Here is an 18,881-nt window from a genome sequence, read left to right as displayed (position 1 = left end):
GTGGTCACTGCCAATTCATATTTCAAGCCCAGGAGGGCTCTTCTGTCCCATCACTGGGACTCCAAGGGGGAAGAAGCATTTTCAAATCAGTCCATGCCCCCCTTTACCTCTGAGTTCCCCCTCAGGATTGTGTACACAGCTCTCTTTTTCCTTTTTTTCTCTTCCTGGATATATGTTTCCAGTGCTGACTGAAATTGCAGAAGCAGCTGGAAGGGCTTCATCTCATGCTATGTGCTCTCTAACTACCTGAATTGCCTTTCCTTTAAAGACTTGATTGACTGATAGGAGGAGGGCCAAGCAGACAAGAAGTTCTTTGGCTTTCTCCCCCTCTTGTGCCTCCAAGATCACAAATGAGGTCTGTGGGAACTGGGACAAGAGCTGGCATCTCCCAAGTACTGGAACTGTGCTCCACACACTCAATTTCGTAATGAGGGTGTTATGGTACTGATCCCAGCTCTTCCGCTGGTTCTCTGCACAAGGTTGTCACAACCACTTCTAATTTGTCTTCATCACTAAACTGGGGCTTGGGTATTGAGGAGTAAAAACATGCTTCAGACAAGTAGTCTGAATGATGTTGTGTCTCTCTCTCCTTTGAAGCCTCCCTATCAGTTTGTGTGGCTTGTAATTGCAGAATTGTAGATTGGCAGGAACCTCTGTGTGGATAGTCTAGTCCAATTCCCCACCTCATGTAGTGGCAGCTGAAACAGCTCAGTGCATGTCTAGTGGGGTTCTGAGCATGCCCAAGGATAGAAATTCCCATTATCTTCCTGAGCAACCTGTGGTTTTCTGAGTTCTGTGGTTTTGTGTCCATCTCCCCTCATCCCCACCCAGAAAAAAAGTGTGGTTTTGTTGTGGGGTTTGTTCTTCCATTTAAATGGAATTTCCTGTATTTCAGTTTGTGCCCGCTGACTCTTGTCCTGTTGCTGGATACCACCAAGAGGAGCCTGGTTTCATCTTCTTTACATCTCCATCAGGTATTTATTGATAAGACCCCTCTGAGCTTTTTCTTCTGCAGGCTGAAGTATCCCAGCTCCTTCAGCCTCTCTTTATATGCCAGATACTCCAGTCCTTTAATTTTCTTTGTGGACCTTTGCTGGACTCTCAGCAGTGTGTCCTTGTCTCTGTTATGCTGGGGAGGGAAGGACTTGTCCCAGCACTCCAGATTTGTCTCACCAGCCCTCAGCAGAGTGGAAGGATCCCCTCTCTTGACCTACTGGAAGTTGTTTTTCCTAATGCAGCCCACATGCTGTTGAACTTCTTTGCTACAAATGTGGTTTGGAGGCTCATGGCCAACTTGCTGTCCACCAAGGAATCTGAGGCCTTTCTCTGCTTTTTCTGCTTCCTGTCTGCCTGTTGGCTCCCACTGTGTGCTACTGAGCAGCAGGGCTTTGCACTTTCCTTTGTTGAACCGCAAAGGTTGGTGTTGGCCCATTTCTGCAGCCTGTCCACATGCCTCTGAGTGGCCTGCCTGGTCTGTTAGCCACCACTTCCAATACTGTATCATCCTCAAACTTCCTGAAAATTGACTTTCTGCTGCCACCCATAATCTTTCCTTTATAAAGAATTCAGAGCCCTGGGTGAAGTATGTAATGAATCAAATCTCTCAACAGTTCTAGAAAGTACATTGCTGTTCACTTGGGAAAGTCAGACAGAGATGAGGCAGCTTCACTAGCACTAACAGAACATTAAATGCTGTGCCTTGTAGTAAAGGACTTCATTATTATTATTTAGGACTTTCATTCCTTGAGTCTCTGATACTTCATGCAATACCAGCTCTTTCCCTTTGCTAACACCATAGCAACCTGCTATAAATGTCGCTATATAATGTGGCTTGTTGGCCAAAAGCTGGACAAGGAATGCTTTCTAGGGCAGGAAATCCATGGGGTCAGTAAAAAAGTGCAGCAGAATGAGGGAAAAATCCCACTGCTATTTTATAATATTGCAAAGTGATTTTTCTTTTTCTCTCCCAAACTGTGCCCTAGAGGAAATAGAGGCATCAACCGAAATTCTCTCAATGCTTTATCTATAACCCCCTCCCCCAAAACCTACATCCTAGGCACCATCTAAACCTCTGGGCTAACAGATGGTGTTGAGAGGGGGAGGGAGGGGGAGCAATTTGCATCTAAATAGCTGAAATAAGAAAGGGTCACGTCCCACAGACCAGCCCCACTCACCTGCTGTTTAAATCCCCCTGAGAAACAGGAAAACGCACTTGGTTTTTAATGTCTGTGTCAGCTGTACTTGCTCACTGAAACTTTCTGCCCTAAAAAAGCTGCAATCCTCTGCATCTTGCTGTAGGGATTCTGTTCTGCCCCCAAAAGAACAAACTTTTAAGGCTTTAGTTCTCTGAATGGATTTGACAGCTGTGTCACTTCTGTTCAGCCCTCCCATCAGAGTGACTGTTGCTGTTGGTTAATGTAATTAGCACAAGCACTGATGATACAGAAAAGGTTCAGAGCAAATATTCCCTCTTCTGCCAGCTTGCTACTCTCAGGGCTGCCTGATTGCACCTTCAGAGGTGCTCTTGCCATATGGTCCTGTGGACTTGTGATGCAACATTCCATGCTGGGTTTGTGTGTGTAGGTGGGATGGGCTTTGGCTCTAGTGACCTCCAGGCTGCAGCCCAGTGGGGATTCTGATCCTGCAGGACTGTGCCATGATGTTGGATGGTTGTGCTTAATCCTGCAGGCATGCAAAGGCTTCCTGACTGTGTCCTGTAAGAATTCCTCAGGTCTAAGACCTTGCTGCTTTGTAATCATTTTGTGTTGGAGTGTAAGGGTCTTTTGCCCACCTCTGTTACGCATTCATGGAGACTGCTCTGGGGCTACCCCCCTGTCCTGGCAGCAAGAAGTGTGCTTCTGTCTCTTCAGGCAGAGTTTCTCAAAGTTTAAGGCTGTGGAAAGCCTGTAATAAGGAAAACCCCCACCATTCTTCATAATAATGGACACATTCAAGACCCCAAAACCATCCTACCTTATTTCCCAGTGATATTTGGAGAGGCTAGAGGGCTTTGCATGAAGTTTAGTCTTAGTACAAAACACCAAGATGAGCAAAACCTCGTTCTACTCATCAGTTCCTTTAACTTTCACACTCAAATGCTGAAAATAAATAATGTGACCATAGTCCAGGGGGTTCAGGAACTTTATTACTGTTGTCTGTTGACAACATCTCTACTTCCCAAGAAGGCAGAGACATTGAAAGGTTGAGTTTGGCAGACTGGAAGGCTCTGCAGGATAAGGAGTGGTGAAGATGATGTCTGGGGACTCACCACTGTCTGCTGTGTGTTGATCTGGTAGAATAAAATGTCTGCAGAGGAGGATTCCTATTTATGGAATTGCAAGACCTTGAATCTCTCCTTTCTTCAGCACAAGCCTGGAGGGAATAGGTGAGGTTAACCTTTGCTAAGCTCCTGGGCCCTCCCTCCCACAAGTGTCTTGGAAGAGGAAATGGCCTCTAGAAGTATCTTTGTTATTTTTTTTTTCCCCTCTCATTTAATTCCCAAGTATATTTCAGTACTTTGGGTAGTAGTGGTTGATGTGCATTAGGGCAACGTGGATCTGGGCAACAGCCTTGTTTACATGCCTCTGGGGAATAAGTTTATTTATTTTATAATTTAATATAGATTCCAATTAATAAAAACAAGATCCAGTGTATGAATGCTTACAGAAATAACTGGGCAATGCACAATACCAAATTATATTATTTTAGAGCAGTCTGTGGTACTTCATAACTTTCCACAAATGTTTTTCTGTTTAGTACTTTGTCACTTGAGGATAACTATGTTTTATAAATGGTCATATCACAATATGCATACTCACTGTCTGGGAGTAAACAAGATAAGTGAGTTAACTGGGGTGGTGCAAGTTACATACACACACATCAATGTGTGTGTGGATATACATGTTTATACATCCACACTCTCTTCTGTAGGACAGACCTCTGCCCTGCTCCTTCTGCCCCCTTCCCCAGTTCAATGATGCAGGCAGGTGACTGGCTCTGGCAGCTGTGCTGCTGGTCTTTGCTGTGGATAAAATGCTTGTTATGCAGCAGGACCCCACAGACCATGTAAGAGCAAATCCAGAAATGAAAGATTCTACTGGAAATATTTATTTTCCCTGTTTTTTAAAAACAAGACCATGTAAATTGTGCATCTGTAGCAGAGGTGCATGTTACTTTTTGACAAAGGAGGCAGAAGGGGGATATATGAGGAATTAGGTGCCCTTTGAGGTGAGGTTTGCAGGTAGTGGGATGGAGACTGGAGAAACTGGATTTCACAGACTCCTAGAATTGTTTGTGTTGGAAGGAACCCCAATGGTCATCCAGTTTCAGCCCCTTGCCTTGGGGACTGCCCTCTACTGTGCCGGGTTGCTCAAAGCCCCATCCAACCTGGCCTTGAAGACTTCCAAAGATGTGATATCCACAGCTTCTTGGGCAGCCTGTTTCAGTCCCTCAGCACCATCACAGGAAAGAATTTCTTCCTAGTATCTAATCTAAACCTGCTCTCTGTCTTATGGCCATTCCCCCTTGTCCCGTAACTCCATGCCCTGGTGCAAAGTCCCTCTCCAGCTCTCTTGTAGCCCCTTCAGGTACTGGAAGGTGCTCTAAAATCTCTGTGGAGCCTTCCCTTTTCCAGGCTGGACAATCCCACATCTCTGAGCCTGTCTGCATAGCAGAACTGAGCATCTTTCTGGTCTCTTCCAGTTCTGTTCCAGCAGGTCCCTCTAACACTGAGGTCCCCAGAGTGGGATGCAGACTCCAGGCAGGGTCTCACCAGAGTGGAGCAAAATGGAGAATTGCCTTCTTCTACCTGCTTGTCACAGTGGCCTGAGATGTAGCTGCTTTTATTTTAGCAGGTTTCTTTTTGTTTCTTTTATTAAGTGGCTTACCAAGTGGGTGACTGACACTGGAACATTTATTTCTGTATCTTCCCAAGCTGTCTCACTGGAAGAGGAATTTGCTGTACAGAAAGGACCATTCTGGTAGTCTACAGCATTACTTCAATCGCTTTCTCTGTGTGGAACTAAAATACTAAAGAAAAAGATGTGCTGGATTGGAACCATGCCTAAAGCAATTCTTGGCATAATGGGATTATTTTACTGACTTTTAATTAAATAGAGTTCTAACTAGTTTGTTTTGAGCATACATACAGCTCTGATTTGTTGCTGTTGGTCTAATTGCCTCCTAAATTAAAGGTATCAATATTCTAATCCACCTTCTCCCTTGGGATACTGGCATTAAAAGAGGATGTGGAATGCTATGTAAATGATTTACAGACATGCAATATAGAAAATGGTCTTTAAAGGCATTAGCCGAAACTTAGGTCTCCCCTCTACCTGTGATGTCTTGACAGAGAGACTGATGAATTGTTATTTTTCAGTATGTATTTATTTCTGTGTCCTGACAGGTCTTTTAAATGGTTAGAAATGTAGTCTGAGAAAAATGCCAATAATCTCAGCCTTTGAGGAAGAAGCAGTTAATGAATCTTCAGGGAAATACCCAGAGTCCAGATGCTCTGTGGGGAAGAAAAGGTTGGGAGCCAGTGGACCAGGGGTTGGGGACAATTCGTCATCTCAGATCTAAGATGGAAGCTGTCTGCTGACAACACAAGATACTAAAATGGCAGAATTACAGGCTTATTTTCTTAGGACTACTTTTTGAGAGCCCATTTTAAAAAGTCATGATTTGGGATTTGACTACTTCTATTTAAGATATATTGGTTAATTTTTGTCAGAAATAAAGCATTACCTTTTTGCAGATTTTTAATTATCTTTATGAATTGAAACCCTTTGGGGAAGTTTCACCTGTGTGAGATATAAATTCAAATAATGCTGTAAGTTTGAAGAATATATATTAGGCTCAAATCCAACTTCTTACTTCAAAGCTAAAATGAACCTTACAAAGTAGAAGGCCACAAGTTTAGATGTCTGTTTTATAACATTTTAATAGAGTAGCAGAGACTGACAAAACTTTTGTCAATGTAGGATATTTAAGCACCTCAGATAAAACTAGATGCACATTGAAGAGTGTTCACAGGAAAACAAGAGTTATTTCCAGCCTGAAGAGATTTTTCTTAAAAATAAAAGCAGCCAAACATGCTTATGTTGGGAGGCTGTGAATGAGCACCTGCAAATACCAGCAGTACAGGAATAACCAGGAATGGAACAAAAAGTTGGATGGGGCCCTGAGCAACTTGATCTGCTGGGAGGAATTGCTGCACATTGCTGCACATGGGCTGGACTTAGTTGATTTTTAAGGGCCCTTCCAAACCAAGTCTTTTCTATGATTCCTTGGAAACTTGGGCCGAAAGAAACAACGGGAAAGAGTGGAAGAAGCAACCTCATCCTTGCAAAGAAGACAGTTCACTTAAGCTGTGTTGTGGATTGATTTGAAGGATCTCCTTTCCCCCAGCAAATGTATTTTACTTCACTGAATCCCTCTGCAATGAGTGTAAGAACAGGAAAGATGGAGTTAGTGCAGGCTGTGCCACAATATGAGTATGAATTGTTAGTGAAGAGTAAGGCAGCACTTGCCTTGAGACAAGTGTAAATGGCATAAAGTGAAGGGGGAAAAAGTGGTTTGGGAAGTGCATCCCTATGCATTGCTCCTGGGTGTGCTCAGGGACCAAAGCTGGGATTTCTTGAGAGCTATGCAATAGCTGTTTCCAAAACTGACTACCCTGTTTCTATCTTGAGGTTTTGTAGCAAACAGAGCTGTTACTGTAGAGGTGAGAGGTGAAATTATGGTGTGCTAGTTACAGAATTTAAAGTATCCTTTTGTACTCTCTTGCCTTGGATAGGAAGAGGGAGCGTGGTCAGGTAACCCGAGGTGAGTGCTGGGTTTGTGTGGCCAAAGCATTGAGAGAGCTTTGGGTTGTGGGTAGGTACCATATCTCTATGGCAGCCTGCTGCAAACATTCTTGACTCTTTAATTGCTGAAATTAGGGCACGATGATCAGAAAACTGTACCTGGACTTGCTGCATGCTGTGCTCTCCTAATTCTTATGCTGGTGGTTTTAGGAGCAAGTAGCTGTAGGACTTGAGCAAGATGACTTAAAGCAATGGGAGGGAATACTGAACAAAATGCCTTAACTCATACAACTTCCTAGAGCATCTGTCTTTGGTTGTTGTCTTCATTTTGGAAATTGGTTGAGTTTTATCTACCCCTTAGCAAAGGTACAACATTGTCTAGAGAGAGATTCTTGTCTGCCCAGTAGTGGCCATAAAAAGATTTTTATCATTTTAACTACACAAAGGACAAACTATAACCTGGCAGAGCAGTCTTGAGATGAATAAAACATGCATACTGGCAATCCATCGTAATCCATCCATCAGTGAAATCCCAATTCTGCTGAATGTGCAGTTCATATTGTCGCTAATTGTATGATGTAGATGCTTGTCCACTGGGAATTGGATGGAAATTAGCAAGTCACTTGCTTCAGATGCTGACAGGGCTGTGAATGGGAGCTCAGTCAGTCTCCTCTGGGTTGGGTTTTATGGCTGCAGTGTTGCTGCTTCTTGAGAAAAAATGAATTTTAAATAGGTAGCAGTGAAGATCCATGCATCCTGCTGAAAGCTGCTTAGGTCACTGTAGCAAGAACAGAGGATAAGAAGATCTGTGCCCCAGAAAAGCACAGATCTTTGCTCAAAGATGTTGAGGAAAACCTTGCCTGCTATATCTAGCCTTGCAATTAACTCCTACTCTTAATTACATAGTGCTTTAAAATGGGCCTGCCACTGTAATAAATGATGTTGTTATATTTCCTTTTGTTCAGTGGAGTAAAAATAGTTCACTTGGCTCATGGGCTTTATTTAACTGAGCGCTAATGCAGACTTGGTTGTAATATATTGCAGAAACAGCAGTTCCTTTGTGCCAGTCCTATAGAGCTTTCTTTTCTCTACTGACTTACAGTAACTATGATTGGAATCTGAGTAAATGATGTGATAAAAGGCTTGATGGTGCTTCCTAAAAACAAACTGCTGCTCATTAAATTAAACGATGATAATTCTTAATGGACTAGTTAATGCTCTGCAGTGCATTTGGTACAAGTAAGGAAGTCTAGGGATGTGAGACCTTGCCACTATGGCTCCTCCTGTATGTTCTAGAATCATCAAGTAGGTGGAATAGGGAGTTTTGCTAGATAGCATATAATTATAAACACAGAGATGGTGTTCTTGCAGCAAAGAAAACCACTGTGACAGTTTAATTAGGGGAGAAACTGCAAACCACCTTAGGCTTTTTCATTTTCCCTTATAAGTGAACTGCTCATAGAGCATTTCATGTATTGCACTTGAAGGAGTAATCATTGTAAACCTGAAGCAGATTTATGTGCAGTTCTCAAATTGCTTGTCTTCACTGACATTAAATTAGCTTTTGCAGCACTGGATATTTGATGGTGCTTGTCTCTAAATTCAGTTTGTCTACAAAAACCTCATATTTGATGCAGAGCTTATCCTGTCTTTGGAGAACTGTTCATTCTCCCCTCTTTTCCCAGCTTTGAAGAATGAAAACTTTTAACAAAGCAACGTGAAACTGAACCAATCTTTGTGATTTTATTTAATTGAAATCTACTGCCAGTATGAAAATCCTGGCTAGCAATTAAGGGAATGTGACAGCTTTGCCAGTCATTACATAAATACTATGGAGCACTGGGCTTCCTACTGTCATTAGCTGCAATGAACACAATGGAGCTATACACAGGAGCAAGAACTACTCTGATGTTAAATGTTTGCATTTCCAATTAGCACTGAACTGTTGTGGCATTTTCCCCTCAGTCTAATTGAGGGTCTTGGGTGGTTTCATTCACTAACGATGATTGGGTTGTCTTCTTGCTCTTTACTTTCCCAGCAGCAAAAGAGTTGAATGAGTTTTGCTCTTAAGAACATTGGTTTCCTCCTTGCAGGTCTCTGTGTCTCAGCGTTTCTTCGCCTCAGAAAAAACTCAGCTTTTACAGGTTAACGTAAACTTTCATCTATTTATGTCCTGTGGCTTTTTGCTAACCACTGCATTGCAGTGTCCTCTGTGCCTGTGGGATGTCGTTGACTTGATCTGAAAATGTTCTCGTTTTCTTATATGTTTCTTACCCCCACCCCCATTGCTAAGTGACAGATCTCTGGATTTAAAAAGGTGCAGTTTTTGCAAGTGCTAACATGTATTTAAAGTGTGAATACATTGTACTGGGAATTATTCCACATTAGGAGAGAGCAGGGCTTAATTCTGAGCCCTGTGCCCCATGTCCATCTTCCTGCATTGGAAACTTTTGAATGGAATAATGATTAATGATTCAGCTGCTCTCAGTTGCTGTTGCTGCTAATGTGTAGTTAGGACTCTGAGCCAAGTAACTTAGGCAGGAGTAGTGGGGGTGGTTTTAACTGTGTGCATTAATATATTCTCTTTTTGCTGCTTCTAGTCATTTCCTCTGGAGCACAGATTTCCTCCAGGAAACCTGCTTATATGGGCTTTGGATATGCTTTAGCATAAGAGGCCTTTATTTTTCCCACCCTGCTTAGCAAGCTCCGACTCCAGCGACTACTTTGACTTCTGTGGTTGAAGCCCTGCCCTCCTGTGAGCAAAAGCAGAACCAGAGCCAAGGCTGCTCTGTGCTGTGCTGGAAAAGGGAGCCTGTCCTGACATCTGCAACAGCCAACTTGCTTGTTCAGGCATGTAGGGGGAGGGGAGGCAGCACTTCTGGAGATGAGGAAATAAGGAGGATGATTTGTGGGCTGAGAACTTTTAAAAACGATACTCTTGGTTCTTTCTGTTGCAGCTTGGATTTTTTTTTTTTTCCTCCTTGAATATGGATGCAATTTATTTCTCTTGGGCTGTTTAAAAGCCCTGTTAGGAGTGGGTAAATGCTTGGTGAGAGTGAGGAGGCTGCTGCCCAGGGATGGGATCAGGCAGAGCTGACCTCTGCAGTTCTCCAAGTTTGAGTACTGGAGCACAATTAAGGGGAGTTCATCACGTGTTCCAGGTACTTGGGCATAGCTGGCATTGATTGTGAAGTGGTTATTGTTTGACACAGCCATTTATTTGTGCAACAGCTGAAGCCAAGTCTAAACACGGCAATTTAAGCTGGCATTGCCTCTCTGTGGTTTTGGATTCAAGCCTAATGCGGTGAAAAGGGCTTGACCTGCCTCAGTGCTTCTAAAACCCTCAGTGTGCCTGGGTTACTGTCACAATGGTCATGCATGGGCCCACACTGTGGAAGATGGTGAACATTGGGCCTTGATTCTTTCTAACAAAACAGAAAGAAGCTTCCTTAACTTGAATGAAAGGAGAACTCTGTTGCTAGGAATCGAGTGGTTATAATTAGTCTGTTCTTCTTTAGAAGCGTATCTGTGCGGTAGGATGGGTTAGCGTGGATATCTGCCCAGGGAGAGATTTTGCAGCTCTCCTGCCCACTACAGGGATGTCCACGTCCTCCTGCACAATCTGGGCTAGGGAATCCCACCTTGCATTTAGCCCAAACTGCTGGGATTGAATGAAAGGCTTTTTTTAAAAGGACCGTCCAGACTTTCAGCTTTTAAATTTCCAAGCATGGGACTGTCCAGCTTTTCCTGTTGAGTTGTAAGTGGTCAGTCATCCTTTATGTCTGGCACTATGGAAATAATACTGGCAGTGGAGCAAGACTGCAACTGGTAGTTGGCCATCTGCCATGAGAGTGTCTCTCTTCCCCCTCCTCACACCCACCCACCCACTCGTGCTGTAGCAGTGGATGCATTCTCTTCTACGTGTATACTGATGTTGAGAGATTATTCTTTCATTTAGTTTAGCAATTTCATCTGCATCTTTAGGTGTTGGCAGCACCTGCAGGGATCTAACAGGTAAGTTCTAAAAAGACATCAGTAAACATTGCTGTTTTGTAATTATTTATTTGAACTTTATGCAAGCCCGTTGTTTAGTCTGTTGGGGGTTTTGTGTTGTTTGTTTGTAGTTATTTTTGTTTTGTGTTTTTTGTAGTTTATATGTAAATGCAGGGTCTGGGCTGGTGCTTTGCTGGTCCTTGGCTTTTTTTGTTTAATTGGCACGTTTACACAGAGCTCAGATGTGCAGTAACTGGTTGGGGAGACAGCTCCATGCTAGGGTTTCTGAGGGTTTTTTAATCACCTCTAAATGCGGTGATCGGTCTTTCCTCCCTCAGAGTGTGTTGCAGCTGCCTTTTTTGTGACAGCATGTGTTCCTGGTCCCAATCTGCTGCTGGGTGGAGGAAGAAGACACCTCTTGCCTCTTTTTCAGGTGGAAGGCGTGGGGTGCCCTTCCTTCAGCGTGAGACTGGTGTTTGAGACTTAGTCCCACGTAAAGTAATAAAAAACGAATGACTGTCTTCATCCTGTGTGGAAACCCAGCTGATAAACTCTGATGTTACTTTTTCTGCTGGGATTTGCATGGAAGCGTGACACACAGGGAGGGAATCTGCTGCTTGCAATGTGTTTGAACAGAGCAGAGCACAGCCTGTGCTCTTTCTCACCAGGGCAGTGTGAGGGGGAAGGATGTGATGTTAACTGTGTGTGCTCACAAGCAATTTCTAGCCATGGGGTGGAAGGATGCAAGGATACTGGTGCAGAGGTAAAACACTTGTTCTGATAAGGATCAGCTCAATTAAAGGTTAAGACTCTCTCTTTTTTTTTTTTTTTTTGTTTGTGAGCAAGACACCCTTTCCTCACCCTGCCAACAACAGAATACTAGTGTCTTGGAAAAATGGGAGATTTCCTTCTGGTAGTAAGCAGAGAGGAAAGAGCAGTTGCTGAGCATCTTCCTCCTCCCTGTCTTGTTTAATATAGTTTATTCTTCAGTAAGTTGTAGTGAGTAACTTACAGCTACTCTCTTGCCAGACTGCATGAATTATAGATGTCTCTTTTATGAGTTTTCATGTTGACTCCTGCAATTAGTATGCATTGGATGTAGTTATCTGTATGGCATCTACTGCAGCGTAGGTTTTAGCCTTTCTGACTTTTTAATTGCTTTCTGTTTTAGCAATCAGTCATATGTCTGTCTTGCTAAGGAATGCAAAGAGAAGACAAGCAGCTTGATAGAAACCTAGAGTTCAGCATGGAGCAGCAGGTTTGAAATGATGTGCTCAAGTTAAGTGGAAGGAAAAATGACATACATAGAGGGTCTTTGTTCTCTCTTTTTTTCTGCTTGTGTGTGTGCTAGAGTAGGGTCAGAATGTCCCACCTACTTTTGGGTCCCACTCTGCAAGGTGAATGTCTCAGGAGGCTGTGCCTGTACTACAGTTTATGCCTGTAGTTTAGGAATAAACTTCACAATTTCCAAAGCATGTAGATGTGACACTTGAGAGTGGAATTTAGTGGTTAACACCATGGTGCTGAGTTAATGCCTGGATTGATGATCTTAGGCTCTTTTTCAATCTTAATGATTCTGTGATCGTCTTTTGTGTTATATCATCTTAACAAAGATCAGCAGACCTGCATGGATCTTTGCATCTGTGAATGTACCCTGAGCTCTTGGATGCCACTCTTGGCACCTGTGGGTGCTGTTTTCTGTTCACAACTTCTGCTTGTTCACTACTTCTGCTTGCGCCATCTGCCTACGTCTGTCTTCTTCCTGTCTGCATAAGTGTTTTGTAGGTGTAAAAGGAGAGTTTGACAGGTTTGCTGTTGGACTCTGTTGAGTCTGGGGCAATGATATGTAGCTAATGACCCGCAAAAGTTGATTGGAAGGGATAGGGGTGCATTGAAGGCAACCATAACTTGACTACAGCAGTCACAGATTGCAGTATGTAATAAAACTTATCATTATTACTGTGTGCTGAAACAACTCAAACTTTCAGTACTTTCAAATGTCTGCAGAAACAATAGTCCTACATTACAGCTATGCCTTCCCTAGTGGTGTCTATGGAGTTTGGTTTGAGTGCTGGTATTTTAATATATATAGTAGTTGAGAATAATTGTGTCTGCAGCTAAAATGTATTCCCCCATCTGACTCTGGTTGAAAAGTTCATGTGCTGTTTCATTGCTTCCACTGTTCACTTAATCACTCCATGGAAACCTAAGATGGATTTCTCAAGGCAGTCGTGCTGGTGTGAAGAAGGAAATAACTCAGAGCAGCGATGCTTTGCATTCCTGTTGGAATGGAATGGCTTATGCCTAGCTGAGTGACTCATTTCAGTGGCCTAGCACTGATGTTCTGCTGGCTGGGGAAGTGATTGCCTGGTGCTCTGAATTCGGGCAGTGCCCACATGAGGGGGTTTGTTTAAAGACTACTTACATGTGAATTGGCAGGAGATTATTTTAGGAAGAAGAGAATTTGCACAGCCAGTTGGGCTGCAGTGAGGGAGATGGCTGCCTCTGTAACCACTTGGCCTGGCTCTGGGCTCTCAGCTCTGCCTTGGCTGTATAATTCTGTCAGGACAGGGTTTCATCTGCCTACTTTGAAGCCAATAGAAGTTGAAAGTATAATGATATTGCATTTGACCTCTGTATTGCAGTGGGAGGATTTATTTAAGCAGGTTTTTGATTTTCCCTTTAAATATATAGTGGCACAAGGCTTTTGGGAACCCTCTAGTGCAGCTATTACAGGGGGGAACTTCTGTGGAATCAGTCTCTTAGTTTTGTGGATCAAGGGATTTCTCTTACCCCCCCATCTCCAAACAGCTCATGTAACTCCAAACATAAGACTTTGATGAAGAGAAAGGTCTGTGAACTTGAGTGATGGAAGGAAAATGAGAGGGTGTACTATAGGCTTTGCCTGCAGCAAAGGTGCAGTTATCAAATAGGTGTGAAACAATATTGGTTGTAAAACTATGTAACTTCTCAGCAGTTACTTGCTCTTTCAGGGAATAATGTAAGATAAACAAGAGCTTGTACTGCCAGTTTCTATCCCTGCGGTTAAACAGTAATTCACTTGTGCGCTGTCCTTTCTGACTGAGGGATTTTGAAAAACTTTCTTATATTGAAGAAACTGAGAGCAGATGTCCCTGGGGTTACACTGGTGGAACTGAGGGGGAGGATTCTTGACATCCAGAGATTTTTCTTATACTCTTTTTTTTTTGAGGTTTTTCCTTATGTTCTCTTTCTTTCTTCCAACACTAGACCAGCCTCTGCCTGTAATCTGGGGCTTTTTTTATTCTTCCTCTCACTTCTTTTTCTCCAGCCTGGAGCCGCATACTGCTCTATTTTGATCTGATGTTGCATCCATTCCCAACTTCGTTAACTTTACTCCTTCTCCTGCTTAGTTTTGTGCCTCCGACAGCAGGTATACTGAGCTCTCTGCTCAGTGGGAGAGGGACCCAGAAGTGAGTCAGTCTCCATCCCAGCCATGCCTGCAGCTCCAGGAAGTCTGGCTGATGGGGGAATCTTTGGATGCACCTTTATTCAAACCCCCGTTGGGGGTAAATCAGACTGTTAGAGCAGCAAATGTGGTGCCACTCCTGGGGAGGTCTGTTTGACAGGCAGAGGGCTGCTAACATTCCTTTTCCTTCTGCTTCCCTGTTTGCAGTGTATTCCTAGCACCTTCCTGGCAATTTGCTTTTTCGTGGTTAAATAAGATCGAAGCAGAGAATGCATCTCTTATGGGACACTGCTGCTTATGTTGTTTCAAATGGTTTAGTTGTGCCAGTTCTGTTCCAGCCGCTGACACTGTGATGTGCAAAGCCCATCAGGAAGGGCTCAGTATCTTCATGTTCCACAAGATACATGTGCAGCAGTGGCTGCCAAAATTATCAGTTGGGTTTTAGCTTAGACTTTTTTCCACTGCATAGGCAGGGAGAGTATTCGTTTGCACCAACCCCTTCATGGCTGGCACCCCAGCTGTCACTTAGTTCTGTTCTGTTTTATACCCAAGAATGGCATGAGGCTGAAGTGTGAGTGGTGGGACATGCACAGGGCACATGTGAGGACACGCCCAGACAAGTGCACAGATAATTTCCCCCCACCCCTCCTAAATGCCAAAGCTGTCCCACCATTAAAATCAATCCCCAAATGCTAGTCTGTCATTTAATATTCCTTTGCATAGCTGTATTGGAAGGAGAATGGGGCTAGGGGCAGACCTTTTACAAAGTTCCCTGTGTGTAAAGACTTGCCCAAAGCCTTACAGGCTGTACTACACTGCCAACCCTCCCATTTAAGGGCAACTTTGAAGAAACTGGGAATCAATCAATGGAAGCAAAGCTGGAGCTGCAGGCCAGCCATGGCTTGGCAGGCAACAGGGAAACTCTGCTCTTGGCAAAATCTGGCACATTGCTGCTGAGTGACTTCCGTGGGCAGTGTTTGCCTGCCTTAGTTCCCCAGAGCGGCGAGAGCAGTGTGCTCTGGGTCCAAAGCTTGCCAGTTACACTGAGGATCAGTAGCTTGGCTGAGGAAGACTTTGAAGGCTGGCTGGGTGCTGTGTGGCCATAGGACTGTGGTGCGGTGGTGGGATGTGTTCAGTGTAACTCAGTGTCACACTGAGTCCAGCCTATGGAAAGCAGCTCGCTGGCAGTCAGCAGTGATCTCAGCTTTGTAACTGAACTTCTTACTTGCAGAGAGCAAACAGCTTCTGACTTCTTGCCACGCTGCAACTTTCCCCAAGTGAAACAACTTCCCTTACTGCCTGTGAAAGTGGTAAAGCCGTTGAATTGCTTTTTCCACCCAAACAGAAATTGTTCGCACTTTGGTCTTTATTCAGCAGTTAACTCCCAACTCACTTTTGAAAGAAAACATAGTGCAGATGAATTCTAATTTCCAGAAGGATCTTGCTGCAGCCAGACTGTGCTGGGAGTAATGCTGATCTCATTTGGGTGGAACAAGTTAGTTGTTGCAGAATAATCTATTACCCTGTTCCCAAGCTTCCGTCTTTAAATCTGCGCAGCAGGGATTATTTACTTATGGATTTAAGTGTGTGTTGGGGATCTGGTTTCATTTGACCCTCCCAACAGAACAAAATGCAATCAACTTCCTGGCAGTTGGAGTTGCTCCTGGAGTGTGCAGTTACTGCAGGAAGGCCAGGGCTGGCTTGGCACAGTCAAGGGCTGTGGCACTGCATCTGAGGGGGTACAGCTCAGGGCTTTGCAGCCACCTCTGCCTCTGAACCCGCTCAGCAGCTCTTTAGCAAAGGAGCCTGAGCAGCTGCATCAAAACTCTGAGTACAAACTTCATTCTCTGTGTTGTGCTGTGCTGGAGACTGATGCAAACCTTTTGGCAGTTTTATGAGAGCTAGCATGGATCTGAGAGGTATTACAAACTCAGCAACTTGTTGGCTCCTCTCAGGTATCCTTCCTCTTCACTAAATCATGTTTACCTTCTCACCCTGACTTCTGCTCCATGGTTTCTTTGAGAATTTGTTGTATCCTGAAACAGGCTTTTCTCAGTGATCGATAATGCAAATGATTGAACATAGTCTTATTAACACAAAAAGAAAAGGCGTCTTGAGTAGAATTTGTTGTGCTGACACAAATTTTTATGCGGGGTTCGTGTTGCTGTCGTTATCCTTGGAAGAGTTCAAAAAGCCAGTGGATGTGGCACTTGGGCATATGGTTAATGGCATACACAGCAGTGCTGGGTTAATGGTTGGGCTGAGGTTGCAGGTCCATCTGCAGATACCGGCTTGTGGTTTACTTGGTAGTGTGTGGTTTTAGTCCACAATAAATAAATAAATAAATATGGCTTCTAACCTGTTTTCTTTCCCAATTCCTAGTAACGGCCTCCCCAGCTGAAGATGTCTAACAATGGAGTTGAAACAGAAGACAAACCACCTGCTCCTCCAATGAGAAATACCAGCACTATGATTGGTTCAGGAAGCAAAGATCCCGGGACTTTAAACCATGGCTCAAAACCTCTGCCTCCCAACCCAGAAGAAAAGAAGAGGAAGGATCGGTTTTACCGATCTATTTTGCCAGGAGACAAAAGTACAGTATTTTATCTCTTCTTATAAATCTTCTGTCTTGGTTGTTGCAGGGTACATAAGGTACAGTCTGTAGATATGTTTTTTGTAATGATTAAACCTTTGGCATTTAATCCATCTTGCTTTTTTCCACAGGATCATAGAATACTAGAATTATTTGGGTTGGAAGGGACCTTATGGATCATCTTGTTCCAACTTACTTGTCATAGGCAGGAATAACTTCCATCAGACCAGGTTCCTCAGAGCCTCATCCAGGCTGGCCTTGAACACTTCTAAAGTGCAGCCACAGCTTCTCTGAGCAACCTGTACCTGTGCCTCACCACTCCCACAGTGAGGAACTTCTGCCTAGTATCTAGTTTAAACCTGCCCTCTCTTGTTTTTAATTACTTCACTCTTGTCTTATCACTCCATGCCCTTGTCAAAATCCTTTTGCAGGTCTCTTTTAGGCCCCCTTTCTTGTAGTGTTTTGTTTTTTGTTTTTTTTTTTTTTTTTAATTTATTTTGCCTTTCCTATAAATTATGAGAACAGTGTCCCTGAAAATCTGGACTAGCTCTGGGACTAGCTCTGTTACTTCCCAGCCTGACTTGTCCATAATGGTCTACAAAACCATAAGGTTTTGTGCCAATTACAAATATAATAAATAAATGCCAATAAAGCTGGCATTGGCAATTGGTGGAAAGCAGAGGGAGGTCTTTTGCTTGTTTTGTTGCTTTAAACAGCAAATAATTTGAGTTATACAAGACTAATATGCAATTTCCTACTAGACCTGTCATATTTTGCCTCGTGGCCATTTACTCTGTTCTAATGTCTGGGTCAGGCATTGTCTACTTACTTTTAAGAACATTTTGTGACTGAAAATTCTTGCATATTTCTTGTGAACTGAAGGAGTTTTTCATGTTCAAGGGACTGTAACAGATGGAAAAAGAGATAGGAACTGTGAACTGTACATGAAATTCTAATTTTTAGGATGAGGATATTTTAAAAAAACCTCTCTCCTATGAATCTTTTGAAGTGATGCAAAAAAAAAAAAAATCATCCCCTAATATGTGCTGGTTTCTTTTTATATCTGACCTATTTTTTTGGAGTTCCTCTTCGTAATACATCAGCTTTTTCTGTATTGCAATGGTTTCTAAGCACTGGGTAACTGAAGTCAAGACTAAATACCTTCAACTCCCTGGCCTTCAGGAGGGAGGCTGCTTCCTAATTTTTATTAGCGAAAAGACTAATTGAAATGATAGCTTCACTAATTTAAATAAGCAAGGTGGTAGATAATTTTCTACAAATTGAGTGTGGCATACATTATTTTTATCCTTATCTGATACTTTTGGCAACTTTGGATTGTTTTACAAATGTGGGATCTTGAGCCTGCAATCCAGAAACTCAATGTTAAAAGTCTGCTGGGTCTGGGTTAGAACTTGCCATTATGAGTATGAATCCTAAAAAAGCTGCAGGATTTTAGTGTTGACTTACTTAAAGGAGAGGAGTTTTTAAGTCACCAGGATGAACTGCTCTAGAGATCAAAGAAATTACCTGAAACTTGTAAAGGAGTAAAAGAAGTAGAACCTGAAATGCTAGTTTGAGTTGGATTATGAAGGAGAACTACGAACAAGGAGAAAAATGAAGGTTTGGGGAAAATCAGCAGACAGACTGCAACTGATCCAAAGCTGCCCATGTTTACTGAAGATTGGCCAACATGGCAGATGCTTCAAGACATGAGAGATTTTTGTTTAGCCAAGCCCAGCAGAGCCTTCTGTTGCAATACACCTGCCCAAACGAGAATGGTTGCTTCTGTCCTCTAATTCCTGTTGAGCAAAAAATTCCTTTAACACTGTCACCTTCACTTCAAATTGGTCGATTTCCATCTTATGAAAACTTCTTCTGGTCTCATGATGACAACTAAATTCCTGTTGTGTCATGCTGCTTAAACATAGGGAAATTGTTCAGTGTTCACAACACTTCTCTTCGGTTTGTGCCTGAAATTATTTGGGTGTTATTTTTTAGTTTTTATTTTTTTTAAAGGGAAGTTGGTTTCCATTCAGTTAGA

The 18,881-nt window shown here is 43.0% G+C and overlaps 1 protein-coding gene across 12 annotated transcripts in view; it reads left to right on the top strand.

Moving 5' to 3' along the window:
- PAK1 (p21 (RAC1) activated kinase 1) overlaps positions 1-18,881 on the top strand; it is a 98,924-nt gene that overhangs the window by 52,973 nt on the left and 27,070 nt on the right. For 6 of the 12 annotated variants that reach the window (XM_063148701.1, XM_063148700.1, XM_063148702.1 and 3 more), the window contains one exon: positions 16,630-16,840. In XM_063148701.1, coding sequence (XP_063004771.1) covers positions 16,651-16,840 — 190 coding nt within the window. In that variant the 5' untranslated portion in view covers positions 16,630-16,650. Of the gene's footprint in view, positions 1-895; positions 975-10,384; positions 10,821-16,629; positions 16,841-18,881 lie in introns of those variants that run through there. The other 6 variants (XM_063148693.1, XM_063148695.1, XM_063148692.1 and 3 more) reach the window with 2 other exon arrangements.

The sequence above is a fragment of the Melospiza melodia genome, chromosome 2, assembly GCF_035770615.1.
Source record: "Melospiza melodia melodia isolate bMelMel2 chromosome 2, bMelMel2.pri, whole genome shotgun sequence".
NCBI lineage: Eukaryota > Metazoa > Chordata > Aves > Passeriformes > Passerellidae > Melospiza > Melospiza melodia.
The sequence above is the reverse complement of the archived record's forward strand: the minus strand, read 5'-3'. Positions and strand labels throughout refer to the sequence as shown.